Here is a 15,563-nt window from a genome sequence, read left to right on the forward strand (position 1 = left end):
CATACTTGAGTAAAAATATAGATACCTTAATATCTATATTAATAAGGACAAGTGAGAGTCACAGAGTAAAATACTACATGAGTAAAAGTCTAAAACTATTTGGTTCTAAATATACTGATGTAGTAAAAGTACATATATTTTCAATTTCCTTATATTCAGCAAAGCAGATTGCACCATTTTCTTGTTGGAAAAATGTACTGATAGCCAGGGGAAGACTACAACACTGAGACATAATTTACAAAATATGTATTTGTGTTTAGTAAGTCCACCAGATCTGAGGCAGTAGGGATGACCATGTGTTCTCTTGATAAGTCGTGAATGTGACAATTTTCCTGTCCTGCTAAGTATTGAAAATGTAACGAGTACTTTTGGGTGTCAGGAAAAATGTATGGAGTAAAAAGTAGATGTGTCACAACCTGATCTGTTTCACCTGTCCTTGTGATTGTCTCCACCCCCACCCGGTGTCGCTTATTTTCCCCAGTGTATTCATCCCTGTGTTTCCTGTCTCTCTGTGCCAGTTCATCTTGTATGTTTCCAAGTCAACCAGTGTTTTCCCTGGTTCTCCTGTTTGTTGCATTCTCCTCTTTCTAGTCCTCCTGGTTTTGACCCTTGCCTGTTTCTGGACTTTGTACCCACCTGCCTGACCATTCAGCTTGCCTTGACCACGAGCCTGTCTGCCACTCTGTACCTCCTTGACTCTGATCTGTTTTTGACCTTTTTGCCTGTCCACAACCATTCTCTTGCCTACCCCTTCGGATTCATAAACATTGTAAGACTCCAATCATCTGCCTCCTGTGTCTGCATTTGGGTCTCGCCTTGTGCCTTGAGAAGATTATTTTCTTTAGGAATCTAGTGAAGTAAAAGTTGTCAAAAGTATAAACAGTAAAGTAAAATACAGATACTCCAAAAAATGTAAGTACTTTAAAGTAGTACTTTAAAGTATTTTTTACTTAGGTGCTCTACACCACTGAGTAGCACCATTGACACTGTGATACAGCGTCTAGCTGTGTATAGCTCTAATATAGAGCTCTCTCCAGGCTGTCCTACCCTCGTATGGTCTCCCACATTAAGACGTTTAGGGAGTGCGCCGCATACATTTGTACAAACTGGCCCGCAGCTTTGCAATGACACTTTCGATTTTTAGGTAGACAAACATTAGCATTTGTCTTGTTCAATGGGAAGATAATGGTCTTGGGGAAGGGGGCTATTGGGAGGTGATTCTGACACATGAACAAGATGAAGGGCCCCCTGCCTCCTGCTCCCCCTCCTCCTCAGCCCCCTAATTTCATCCTGGGTAGAATTCGCTCTGCTCAGCAAAATTAGGAGAAAACAGAGGAAGAGAGGTTTATGATAGAGAGCAGGAAGTGGATGGGGGTGGGGGGGATCTCTATATTATGTGTACGTGTGTTTGATCATGTTTGTTTGTTCATAGGGATAAATGTTTTCAGCTGGCAAGAATACATTTCTTTGATGTCAATGTGGTTTTCTGAAAGTACCAAAAATACACACAAAAAAACACTGGTCCATCCTGGTTGATCTATCTAGTAGGAGATTATGTGACCTCAGACTTGTTAGTGATGCACCGGTCAACTTGGTTATTATTTCATATTGATAGATGACTTTATGCTGTAAGGACACAGTAATGACAGACAGATAGTAAATGCTTATAGAATGCATTTCATAATATCAAGGTGAAACACTTTCTGTTATCAAGGTAACATTCACATTCTGTAATAAAAGGACATTTTATTTTGTCACATGCTTCATGGAGAACAGGTTTAGATTTACAGGCAAATGCTTACTTACGTTTTTTTTTTTCAACAACGAAGAGTTAAAGATCAGATAAAAAAATTTAATCAAAAATAAAATATTGGCACATGGAGATTTGATGAGCTATTTAGCAGTCTTGTTTAGAAGTTGTGTTGGTTGGGGGTAGAAGCTGTTCAGGGTCCTGTTGGTTCCGGACTGGTGCATTGGTACCACTTGTCGTGTGGTAGCAGAGAGAACAGTCTGTGGCTGGAATTACTGTGATATGAGGAATTATCATAAAGCCTGAAGCTGGCAGGGAGATGCATGTAGACCACATCCTCCTCCTCTGTCCAGGACAGCTGCATAAGATGCATACTCCAAACACCGATCAGCATCTTATTTTTCATATGCGAACATTACTTTCTGGTCATTCTTAAACAGAATACACCCATCATTGTATCCAGGCCACCACAGGAAATGAATCTGAAGTAGTAGACTCCTCTCACTGATGCTGTGAAGATACCTGTATGACAAAAATAAATATTGCATATTTATTCATAAGTAAGTGCCTGCTCAAGGGCACATTGACAGTTACCTTCAGTCTCCTCCTTCATCTGGTTCTTTGTGAACTGAAGTTCAGCCTTGGTGACACTCAACTCGATTTTCAGATCATTTAATACATTTTTGACTGTTACTTTTGACTGGTACTGTGTGTGTGTGTATATATATATATATATATATATGTGTGTGTCAACATTTTGGACACAGCTACTCATTCAAGGGATTTTCATTATTTTTACTATGTTCTACATTCTACATTGTATAGTGAATACATCAAAAATATGAAATAACACATGGAATCATGTGGTAACCAAAAAAAGTGTTTAACAAATAAAAATATATTTTATATATGAGATTCTTCAAAGTAGCAACCCTTTGCCTTGATGACAGATTTGCACACTCTTGGCATTCTCTCAACCAGCTTCTCTCAACTAAGCATCAACCTCTCCTTCCTTCTATCCCTCCCTTAAGCTCTCCCCTTCCCCGTAATCAGAAACATTCCCTTTAAGTGATTTTTTTTTTTTAACCATTCCTCTCCCTTACCGAACGGGTTGTCCTGTCTGAACTAGTTTCATTTGGCTGGAATGCATTTCAATTAAAATATCATTTCTGGAATTTCATTCCTTTTTATTGCATTTGAGCCAATCAGTTGTGTTGTGACATGGTAGGGTTGTTATGGAGAAGATAGCTCTATTCAGTAAAAGACCAAGTACATATTATGGCAAGAACAGCTCAAATAAGCAAAGAGAAATGACAGTCCATCATAACTTTAATACATGAAGCCTCAGAAATTGCAGCCCAAATAAATGCTTCACAGAGTTCAAGTAACAGACACACCTCAACATCAACTGTTCAGAGGAGACTGCGGGAATCAGGCCTTCATGGTTGAATTGCTGCAAAGAAGCCACTACTGAAGGACACCAATAAGAAGAAGAGACTTGCAATGGGCCAAGAAACACAAGCAATTGACATTAGACTGGTGGAAATCTGTCCTTTAGTCTGATGAGTCTAAGTAAGTGTGAGATTTGTAAATATTTTCTTAACTCAATTTCTTGAACTGCATTGTTGGTTAAGGGCTTGTAAGTAAGCAGTTCACGATAAGGTCTACACCGGATGTATTCGGCGCATGTGACAAATACAATTTGATTTGATTTGATGAGTATCAAGACTGTCACATGTAACAAAACGAAGGGCACTATGGTAAATGGCATCCAAAGGTTTAAGAGTAGTAGCACCTGCACTTTGATAAATAATATCACCATAATCAAGAACAGGTAAAAAGGTTAACTGAATAATCTGCTTCCTACTGCTTAGAGAATGGAACAATCTGGGAACAATCTGTGTTTTAGCTTCTTAACCAGCTCATTTTTATGTTTTTTTAAACGTCAAATCCATATTAATCCAAATTCCTTTATATGCGGGAACACTTTCGATTGGAGAACCATCTAATGAGTGAACATGTAGTTAATCTGAAACATTCTTACGAGAGTTTGAAAACAACATATATTTTGTTTTGTCTGTATAAGGCAAGGAATTCCTGCATAGCTATAAAATCTGACTGTAGTTTTGACCCAGTCAGATCAACAGTCGGGGTTATAGCATAGAAAATAGTATCATCCGTATATAGATGGTTCACAACTTTTTACAGATTGACTAATGGTGTTTATATAGATAATTAAGAGAATAGGTCCCAAAATCGACCCCCTTTTGTACACCTTTATGTACTTCAAGAAATTCAGACTTAACCCCATCAATCACCGTGGCCTGAGTTCTGTCACTAAGATAATCATGAAACTGTGAAGCGGCGTCAGCGCTCAGGCCTATCGAGGACAACTTATTCAATAAAATAGCATGATCAACAGTATCAGGTCCACAAACAAAGCAGCACATTTCCTTTTAGTCTCTAAAGCATTGACAAGATCATTAACTAAAGTGATTGCTGAAATAGTGCTATGCCCAGGCCTAAAGCCTTTACATTCAAACCACGTGTCTCAGATTTTAAAAAAGAGCAAAGTTGTGCATTTACCAATGATTCGAGAATCTTAGCTAGACAAAGAAGCCTTGAAATGAGGCGGTAATTATTAAGATCACTACTATCCCCTCCCTTATGGAGTGGCAGCACAAGACCTGATTTCCATGTCTTTGGAATATTTCCTGATAAATGTTACATTAAAAAAATGTGAGTTATTGAGGCAACAATGATGGGCGCTGCACACTTAGGCTAGACTATTTAGGCTACTTTTAGATTGACATTTTATTCCTTTTTAAAACCATAGTATATTCTTTACATGCGGCTCTCCTTGGCACTATTTATCGATTGCCGCTTTTATCCATTTAAAAAATTTGACCACGCGTCTTGCTATCATATAACAGGTTCTTCGAAATACAAACTTTTGGTACACTTACACTTAAGACCTGCCTAAACACAACCAATGCATGCAGACCTACAAAGCTCTTTTACTGTTTTTATTAAATAATATTAATTTGTATGGCTGTGGACAGGTCGAGGATATCGGCATAGTCAAGGGAAGTAGGGGTGCTGAGGGTGCTGCTGAGTTTAAATATAAACTCAGCAAAAAAATAAACGTCCTCTCACTGTCAACTGCGTTTATTTTCAGCAAACTTAACATGTGTAAATATTTGTATGAACATAACATCAACTGAGACTTAAACTGAACAAGTTCCATAGACATGTGACTAACAGAAGTAGAATAATATGTCTCTGAACAAAGGAGGGGGGGTCAAAGTCAAAAGTAACATTCAGTATCTGGTGTGGCCACCAGCTGCATTAAGTACTGCAGTGCATCTCCTCCCCATGGACTGCACCAGATTTGCCAGTTCTTGCTGTGAGATGTTACTCCACTCTTCCAACAAGACGAGGCAACAAGGCAAGTTCCCAGAGATTTCTGGGGGGAATGGCCCTAGCCCTCACCCTTCGATCCAACAAGTCCCAGACATGCTCAATGGGATTGAGATCCGGGCTCTTTGCTGGCCATGGCAGAACACTGACATTCCTGTCTTGCAGGAAATCACACACAGAACAAGCAGTATGGCTGGTGGCATTGTCATGCTGGAGGGTGATGTCAGGATGAGCCTGCAGGAAGGGTACCACATGAGGGAGGAGGATGTCTTCCCTGTAACGCACAGCATTGAGATTGCCTGCAATGACAACAAGCTCAGCCAGATGATGCTGTGACACACCGCCCCAGACCATGACGGACCCTCCACCTCCAAATCGATCCCGCTCCAGAGTACAGGCCTCGGTGTAACTCTCATTCCTTCGACGATAAACGCAAATCCGACCATCACCCCTGGTAAAACAAAACCGCGACTCTTCAGTGAAGAGCACATTTCGCCAGTCCTTTCTGGTCCAGCGACGGTGGGTTTGTGCCCATAGGCGACTTTTGTTGCTGGTGATGTCTGGTGAGGACCTGCCTTACAACAGGCCTACAAGCCCTCAGTCCAGCCTCTCTCAGCCTATTGCCGACAGTCTGAGCACTGATGGAGGGATTGTGCATTCCTGGTGAAATTTGGGCAGTTGTTGTTGCCATCCTGTATGATGTTCGGATGTACCGATCCTGTGCAGGTGTTGTTACACGTGGTCTGCCACTGCGAGAATGATCAGCTGTCCGTCCTGTCTCATTTGTAGCGCTGTCTTAGGCGTCTCACAGTACAGACATTGTAATTTATTGCTCTGGCCACATCTGCAGTCCTCATGCCTCCTTACGGCATGCCTAAGGCACATTCACACAGATGAGCAGGGACCCTGGGCATCTTTCTTTTGGTGTTTTTCAGAGTCAGTAGAAAGGCCTCTTTAGTGTCCTAAGTTTTCATAACTGCGACCTTAATTGCCTACCGTCTGTAAGCTGTTTTTGTCTTAATGACTGTTCCACAGGTGCATGTTCATTAATTGTTTATGGTTCATTGAACAAGAATGGGAAACAGTGTTTAAACCCTTTACAATGAAGATCTGTGAAGTCATTTGGATTTTTACAAATTCTTTTTGAAAGACAAGGTCCTGAAAAGGGGACGTTTCTTTATTTTGCTGAGTTTATATATTTTTTGTGCATTTAAAAAAAAACTGTTTTTCTTTGTCATTATGGGTTATTGTGTGTAGATTGATGAGGAAAAACAACAATTTAATACATTTTATAATAAGGCTGTAACGTAACAAAAAGTGAAGGGGTCTGAATACTTTTCAAGTGCACTGTACACCCCCAGGAAGAATTTGACACATAATTGTTTTAATGTTCTGACTAGCAACCACTTAGATATGGTAATTGTTACCATATCATAAATTATTAGAATGTTTGGGAATTATGTATACTAAGGCATTTGTGAAAATTCAAGAGCAATATAGAGTGGAAAAGCGTCCGTGTGTTTGGACAATTAATAGACACTGCAGCAAATAAAACCAGAATAAAAACATCTGTCTTGTTCGGGACCAGAATCTACACAGACTGGTGAGCAGTAGCCAATCAGAGCTACAGTAGACCTTCATGCAAACAAACCATTTGCCACACAGGCCTCCCATCATTCACTTAGAACTGTACTGTGTGTTTACAGGCAGTTGCAACAGCGCAACTTTAGATGATTAGAATGTATTCACCCAAAGCTACAAAATACACCTGAATGGATTTCTGCAAATATGTATACACCACAGGAGTCATCTTACATTTGGGAAATTTACAGTCCTATTGATAAAAGAACATGAAAAGGTAGGCTCTCTCTCCCTCAGTTATGCCAGAGCAAGATGAGCCAAAATCTAACAAACAAAGATAAACCCTCTCAAACCTTTTCAGCTAGTTGGCCGTATAAATTCCACTGATAAAAAACTGGTTAAAGTTGGCTAGCTTGCTAGCTTGCTACTTCCAGACACAAATGAGAGCAGATGTCACTCTGACCATTTTACAGACTGTAGCAGAGCTGGTTAGGCTGTTAACATGTTATCTAGAGCGTTCTTGACTAACTATTACTTTGTTCGCCTACATTTACTGACACCAGTCGTATTCAACAGGTGTTGCGCGTTCGTAAATTCATCAGTTGTTCTATGATCTCAGACGAGACCGCTATGAAATCGGAGTAGATAGCCAGAGTGAATTTGTGAAAGCAATAGATATGCTAACTGTATAACAGTCGTTCAAGTTCCTGCTAGCTAACCAAATGACACCTGCATCTCTAGCTGTGCATAGTCACCGACTGCAATTATATCAGGGGAAAAAGTCAGTCACTCACCCACTCCTCCAATGGCATGACATCCTCCTAGCCAGCTATCTAGCTAATGTTAGGCTGTGTTTTTAGCTTGCTACATAGATAGATACACTAGCCTATTAGCCATGTTATGATTGACTTGTGATCGTTGCCCTTGCTAGTTGGATTGTATTGACATTCCCAGCCTTTTTTTTGTGACTTTTTTAATTTAACCTTTATTTAACTAGGCAAGTCAGTTGAGAACAAATTCTTATTTACAATGACAGCCAACCGGGGAACAGTGGGTTATAATTCACCAATACATTTTTGGGCAGTCCAAAAAATACTGCTCTCAGGTTGTAAATCACAGCTGGCCTGGTACATTGTTTGCTGCCTCCATATGGGATGCACTGTTTCAGTTTCAATGACTCAATATTCTGGAGAAAAATTTACAAATGTAACTAAGGGCTCCTGAGTGGTGCAGTGGTCTAAGGCACTGCATCTCAGTGCGAGAGTCCAACTGGCCATGCTGCTGCTCCAGTTTCAACTTCCACCTGACTGTGCTGCTGCTCCAGTTTCAACTGTTCTGCCTTATTATTATTCGACCATGCTGGTCATTTATGAACATTTGAACATCTTGGCCATGTTCTGTTATAATCTCCACCCGGCACAGCCAGAAGAGGACTGGCCACCCCACATAGCCTGGTTCCTCTCTAGGTTTCTTCCTAGGTATTGGCCTTTCTAGGGAGTTTTTCCTAGCCACCGTGCTTCTACACCTGCATTGCTTGCTGTTTGGGGTTTTAGGCTGGGTTTCTGTACAGCACTTTGAGATATCAGCTGATGTACGAAGGGCTATATAAATAAATTTGATTTGATTTGATTTGAGAGGTGTCATTACAGTCCTTGGTTCGAATCCAGGCTGCATCAATAAGAATAAATAATTGTCTCCATAAGAACTCAAGATATGTTTGACTTTCTGTTGGTCAATATGACATGATTATGTATTTCAAAGCGAACAGCATGTTCTTCGCCTGTGTTCTCTCTCTTCAGCTCCTCCACCTCTTTCCCACTCTCAGTCTGTTCTCACTGCTTGTCCGTCTGGTTCCCATGGCTAAGACAACATTCAGTTATTATATAGTCATTGGTTTACTTATAACATGATTTACTACATAAAAATATAACTATATTCCATATCTTCAGCTCAAGCTCATCCACTTGGCTCTTATAGCATGTGAGTTCAGTCTTAGTGATGCTCAACTCTTCTCTCTGCTCCACCACGATGGTTCCCAGGTTCTGCACCATGTCTCTCAGGTGTTTCAGCAAAGTCCAGATGTCAGGTTGGGTGGTGGTCTGTGGGTCAGTCAAGGGTGAAGTTTGGGTCTCGTCGTAAACTTTAACCCCCTACTCTCTCCCTGAGCCCATAGATGAACCATAATATGGACCTGTTATTTATCTAATTCAAAGTCTCTCTCTCTCTCCCTCTCCTGCTCCCCAGTGAAGCCCTCTAAGCCACGATGTTGGATGGAGGGCCGGCTGTTAGAGGGTAGTGATGTTAAGATGAGCTGTAAGTCTGCAGACGGCTCTGATCCCATCAACTACAAATGGGAGAGGGTGCTGGACAAGGGAAAGTATGTAGGGAAGCTGCCCCCACTTGCCCTCATAGGTAAGCCCTCTAGTCCACTGCATACTCTTTCTGTGTGTGGATGTTTTTGCTGTATGCATGGGTGCAACCAGAAGTCTTCAAGACATAATGACAAGTCTGTCATAAGTCAGATTAGTCTTTAGTCATAAACTGACTGAAAAGTAATCTTGATACCTTTTCTAAACATTTTCCTGCAATTTTGTGCCATATCCTCTTTTTTCAGATCCCCTTTAAGGGCTTTTGGGGCAGAACATACTTATGTAATTAAAGTATGTGTCAGAATGCCAGACCAATTTCAAATCAGATTTACCACCTCCAGTATCCTTATTTGTGTCCAGTCAAGTAACTCCCATGCAGACCCGACCAAGTTCTTATTCCATAACAATCCCTTACCTACATGTACCTGTTCTGGGAAACTGGCCACAGTCACATCTCATACAGCAAAGGTCTGAGTTGTCCAATCCCAAATCAAACACCAGTCCCTACGCCTTATGTTTTTGTGTACTGTAGATCTTCTAAGGATTGGATAGTTTAGGTAATATGGCAAAAACTCCCCCTAGTCTATCAGAGGGTAATGCAATGCCGCAGATTCTTATCGAATCCTATTAGGGGCCGCTAGCCCCTAATAGTTTGGGAATGGGCCAATGATCATTGGTCCAAAAAGCAGTAGCCTATATCAGGAACAGAGAACAGTACTATTCATCACACATCCACAGAAATATTATGAAAGTGATATTGCAGGAACGTGCAGTAGAGACACCAGTTTGGATGGTCACTCTGAATTAGTTTACATTCTTAGCAATCATAATTCGGTGGTTGTTCAAACACTGTCCAAATAACCATCCCCTGCAATGGTGTTTCTGGATGGGATAGTTGAAAAAAGCTTTAAATTGCATCACAATCACTGTACCTTGTCCTGTTGTTTTTTTCTTGTGTAAGATTTGAAGAACTCGGAGATAGTGACACTGAGGAACCTGACCAAGGAGAGTACTGGGGTGTATAAATGTACCGCCAGCAACGATGTGGGAGAGGAGAGTTGCACCGTAGAGGTCAAGATACACTGTGAGTAGCCCAGGCTATAACCAACACAGACACACATACTGCCTCATATTATAACCCCATAGATGTTACCAAAAATGATCTGTAGGACTTCAAAACAGTAACAGCTATCACTTTCTCCCAACCTGTGAATCATATTTATCTTTGTGCGCATTTCAGATGTACGGGGCATGGGTGTGGTGGCAGGTGCCGTGGTGGGTGTGTCCTTTGGCGTCCTCCTCATCATCCTCATCATCTGGCTGGTGTTCCGCAAGAAGGAGAAGAAGAAATACGAGGAGGAGGAGACCCCTAACGAGATCAGGTACACACACAGACCCAAACACATTTAGGTTAGTGTGGTTAATTTCCCAGAGAATCAAATACACAGAACAAAATCAACCAGAAATAGCAAAAAGTAAATACACAAACAGATAGGGTGGGGGAAACCCTCACATCCTCCCTCTAACCTATGTTTTCCATCCCCTGTCCTCCCTATCCCGCTGGTACTGTAGCTCCAGTACAGCCGCACCCTCCCTCACCTCTTAAAGCAGATACCAGCATCCTAAATTATGTCTGATAATGCTGCTGGCAGTGCTTGTTACAACAGCAGCTATTTTTGGACGATAGCGTAGCATCCACGCTGTTGCCTATTTGCAAGTGTCAGGCTGAATTATGCAGGCACATGGGGATGGCCGTGCATCAATAATGGAGTGGCACGGCGAGGGAAGAGTCACAGAGCAGACCGTCGCTTCGGTCCTGTTTACATATGGAGCATTAGTGGCGACACACCCACTCGTATGCACACACTCGCACACGGTCTGAGGTCAGACTACTGTTTAGAAAGGGTGAGGGGTTGCAAATGACGTAGTGATGATCAATCACATGTTGTTGATGTGCTGTCGTAACTTGATCTAACTAGGGTTCATTGTAAGAAGTGGATACCAGTTATTCAGCCATTCAGAGTACCATGTATTTGGCCAGATACTTCAAATAATTATATGAAGACGTAAAAGTTCATAATGCATTGCATTTAAACCATTATACATGTGCTTTAATGCACTCATTGTGCATTATGTGGAAGGTTTTTATTTTCATTAACATTACCAATTATTCCTTCGATGTTCTGAGCCACGCCTGTCTTTGTCTCTGTCTCAGGGAGGATGCTGAGGCTCCCAAGGCCAAACTGGTAAAGCCCAACTCTCTCTCCTCGTCCCACTCTGGCAGCTCCCGCTCAGGCACTTCCTCCACTCAATCCATGGTTCACAGCAGCGCTCCCCGGGGGCCACACGCCCGCCTGCCCGCCGTGGCCACCCTCAAGGAGAACGGCCAGCCCCCCAGCTTCCTCCAACAGCCCCCCGCCTACACACAAGTGGTTCCCAAAACCCCAGAGCCCCGCACGGCCCCGGCCAAGCCCAGCCCTCCCCCCAAACTGGGCCCCAGGAACCTGGCCCGCATGGGGGCCACGCCGGTCATGATCCCTGCCCAGACCAAGGCCTTCCAGACTGTGTAGAGGGAAGGGAGGGACAAAGGAGTGGACTTAGACAGAAACAAGAAGCACCCGTACACAGCTGACAGCAACCCCCAGCCTGCCCCCAGAGACCCTGTGAAAATCAGCTATACCATAAAGTAAAACTCCCCGTTACTCATAGTCGCCATCTAAAAGTATAATTGAGAGCATTCTTATGAAGGGAAGATTTTCTTAAGAAGAGCTTTTGCCCCCCCCCCTCTCCTGTACAAGCAATACACAGCCACATCTCACGTTCATATTCCCTTCCCGTGACGACAGAACTTTCGTTGTATTTTTGTCTGATTTTGCTAACGCGGGCAGTGATGTGTATCATACTCTGAGGTGGCAGGAACAGGGGGAGGACCCTAAGTAGATTTTAGGTATTTTTAAACCGAATTGACAGAGTCGGGAAAGTGGGAGGGTTATGGACGGAGGGAGGGCATTAGAGCAAACAGAGGACTAGAAAATAACAAACAAAGGAGAAACACAGGCTGCATAGCTCCCCAGAGAACAGGCCAGGGTGTCTGGAAGTCTCACGCCACCTGCTTCCGACCAGATCAAACGAGACAAAATAAAAAATAAAAAACAGACAGGGAAAGTAAACAGCTCTCCAAACACCTGTTTTCCCGGGCTTGCCTAGGCACCACCCCTGCCAAACTCTCAGACCGAGCCACACCGAGCAATCAACATCTCTGAGGCTGCTTTGGTAACAATCCACACCTCCATGCATCCCTGGATTCCCACCAAGGCCAGCAGGCATGGTGATTGGCTCAGAGGAGGGAGGGAAGCACCAATCGATCGCCAAACCAATGAGAGTGGATGAAAGTCTGCTGCTGATGCAAGAGGGATGGTTTCCTGTAACTGTACAAAGATGATATAGCTTAAGTAAAAGTAAGTAAGTAAGAGACTCCACATAGACACGTCACCTGTCACCCTATATACCTGTACATGGGTCACTCGCAGCAACATGAACATGTCTGTATTGATTTCCCCTGCTTCCATGTTTTCTGTATATCCAGCACTATGCACTTAACAAGTCTGGACATATGTAACCTTATCTTCCCATGTTCATGGACAGTGTCATATAAACCCATAGGAATATATGACATATAATCCCCTATGGTCATCATAAGGGGTTATTCATGGCTGTGGTATGTATTGCTGTGGAGAATAGTTTATTTCATTTAGATTCCTCAGAATGTTTAAGGATTGTTAATAAATGGATGCACATAAGCCCTATCGATAAAGTGCCACTGTTGATGTTTGATGAAATGTGTTTTTTTGTTTGTGTTGTGTAAATAGCATGTCCGTTAATCCGGTTGAATGAACAAACTAATGAATGTGTTGATATATCTTGCAGTATATAAAGTCATTGGATCAATCCTTCTTATTTTTCAATGAAGAGCAGAGATTTGCAGTAATAAGTTGAATCCCCTGCAGTTGCAACTGTGTATGTAGCTGAAAACATGATAAATATCCTCTGTATTATTGGAAAATAAACAAAGGGCCATTACACATCATAATATATGTGTTGATTCGGCACCTTGTGATTATAGAAGAACGGTAATTATGATCCTGAAGAGTGCCTTTTTTAATTGAATACTTTACAGAAAAGTATTATTCACAAAACATTAAGGAATACAGCTTCACCGTTTTGAATGGTTAACCCTACGGTACGGTACATCTGAGATTTGATTCTATTCAAGCAGATGAGGAATGAAAAAGGACAATTGCTTTGAGTGATTTTGTTTTCGCCATGTAGTCATACTAGTTTCAGCCAAACTCAAATCATTCTATCAAAGTCTCTTCATAGTGGCCAAACACAGAATTTAAACTCAAACTCAATAAAATGTCCCGTCTGAAAGTTGGATTATGCCCTATCCTTCTCTCTGACTTAATTGTCAACTTTTGCCTGAGCTCTCCTCAGATCCAAAGGCGTCACTTTTGCATAGCGATATTCTCGTCTGCCAGCACGTTGGTCCTTCAGCATTATGACTGCTTCCTCCCGGAGAGACACCCCCTTATTTTGGCTCCCTCGTAATACAGTTCATGTGATGGATGAGATGTCAGGAGGTATTTGAATTGAATGATGCTGTGGCGCCCTCCAGGATAAACCAGCACACTCATCTTAGATCACCCAGGAGGTAGCGGGCTCTACTCACCCCACAGTGCAGAGGGCATAAGAGTGCACTCACCCTCTGGCCTCTGAAATGGTTGGAGCCAGGACAGGGGTACTCAGGAGTCTACACTCCTTGAAAAACATTACAAGTTAACCTGGCTTTGGTTCATGCCTGGTTGAAATCCACCAGATTCACCTTTATTTTTTTTTATAACGTCACTCCAGTAGGGAAGGTGAAATTATCTCCTGAATCGTGGGCAGTTCCAAGAGCGAAAAGAAATCAGCAAATTTGTCTCGGTGAGTCTCTTGAGTACTTCTAGCTTGCCCAGTGCTGTTTGAAACGCGCATTTAAACCAGGAGACGGATGAGTGGCAAGATGAGAGGATGACACCTGAGTGAGAGCTCCTTATTAGTGATTACCCATCACAACCCTCTTCGAATTTCCCATAATACTGCTGAAAGCCAATATAGAGAGGCCTATTGGCTGATTGAATGCAGCTTTTATGGCCGTTTGATGGGGTGTGATACGTACCGGGAATGATTTTCCAGTTATCTGGGTGGCTCTTTACCTGGTTTGCTAGCTACCTTTCGCTGCCCATCTGATTCAGCCGTGGCGGAGCGCTCTGCGTCCTGAATCATTAAGATTTCCACCCTTTTTCATTGGAACATCTTTCTTGGCAGACAGTAGGAATGGAAAGACCGTCTGCTCCAAACCATGCTGGGAATTGGAATAACGTGAACCGCGGGCATTACATTGCCTTTTCACCATGTGCCGACTCCCAAAGGACATTACCCTCGTTTAGCTAGTACAAAACGTGCATCTTGATGTCATTCATTCGTGTCTGTCTTCTCTGAAGACCTCCACTATGGGTTGAGTAATGGGACATCTCTGTTAGAAACCAACCAGTGTAACGTTAAAGGGAGAAAGAACCCATCCAAAGCTGAAAAACGATGGATATGCATGTCACTGATACTTAACTAGAGAAAGAACAAAACAGTATTTTTTGCCTCAATAAATACATAAATAATCATTTTAAAATAAATACTATGACTGTAAATAAGGAAGGTTTTATAATTTTTTTAAATTCATTTTGAGTTTCTTTGTTTGGGTTAAGTATTCAATCTGAAGTACTTTGCACTTTCTTAATGTCCCCTCTGTTTGTGTTTTACTTGCATTTGGTCCTTTTAACACACCGACACTGTTAGAAGGACAATATGTTTTCTCTCACTCTATTTTCTTTGATTGACAATGCCATGCAGTTACTTTGAGTTGTGGTAAACCAAAAAGGCCATATATATACCTCCCTCTCGAGTGAAAATGGTATATTTGTACAATATCTGAAAAAGTACTGTTTTGGTTTGTAATAAAGCATTTGATGAAGAGCCACTTGGTTTGATTGTCCTCTACTTCAGATATACAGACACACATATCGGTTTCCTGAACACATTAAGCTATTTCAATGGAGATTTTCTACTGTCCATGCTTTTTAGTCTAGGACATAATTGGTGTCTGGGAAACTGGCCGTAAAGTATAGAAATACACGTACTAGTGCCTAGCTGTTAAGGCCCCTGCCTCAGACACATGCATGATCCCCCTGCCGGTGTGGGATTGAATCCAGGCCTTTTTGCCTTTGTATCTCCCTTCTATTCAAGTTTGTCACTGTCTAACCCCAAATAATCGTAAAAATAACTTTTATTTTTATTTTTTTAAGTACATAGACGAGTTCCCCTTGACATCTCAGATCATTCTACAATTT

At 42.0% G+C, this 15,563-nt stretch overlaps 1 protein-coding gene across 1 annotated transcript in view; it reads left to right on the forward strand.

The window, feature by feature from the left end:
• LOC109891839 (CXADR-like membrane protein) overlaps positions 1-15,193 on the forward strand; it is a 128,424-nt gene extending 113,231 nt beyond the window's left edge. Inside the window, exons 4-7 of the mRNA XM_031826836.1 lie at positions 8,996-9,163; positions 10,082-10,204; positions 10,361-10,502; positions 11,336-15,193. Of these exons, the coding sequence (XP_031682696.1) occupies positions 8,996-9,163; positions 10,082-10,204; positions 10,361-10,502; positions 11,336-11,690 (788 nt within the window). The 3' untranslated portion in view covers positions 11,691-15,193. The remainder of the gene's footprint in view (positions 1-8,995; positions 9,164-10,081; positions 10,205-10,360; positions 10,503-11,335) is intronic.
• Positions 15,194-15,563: the final 370 nt, after the last annotated feature.

This window comes from Oncorhynchus kisutch, linkage group LG6 (genome assembly GCF_002021735.2).
Source record: "Oncorhynchus kisutch isolate 150728-3 linkage group LG6, Okis_V2, whole genome shotgun sequence".
NCBI lineage: Eukaryota > Metazoa > Chordata > Actinopteri > Salmoniformes > Salmonidae > Oncorhynchus > Oncorhynchus kisutch.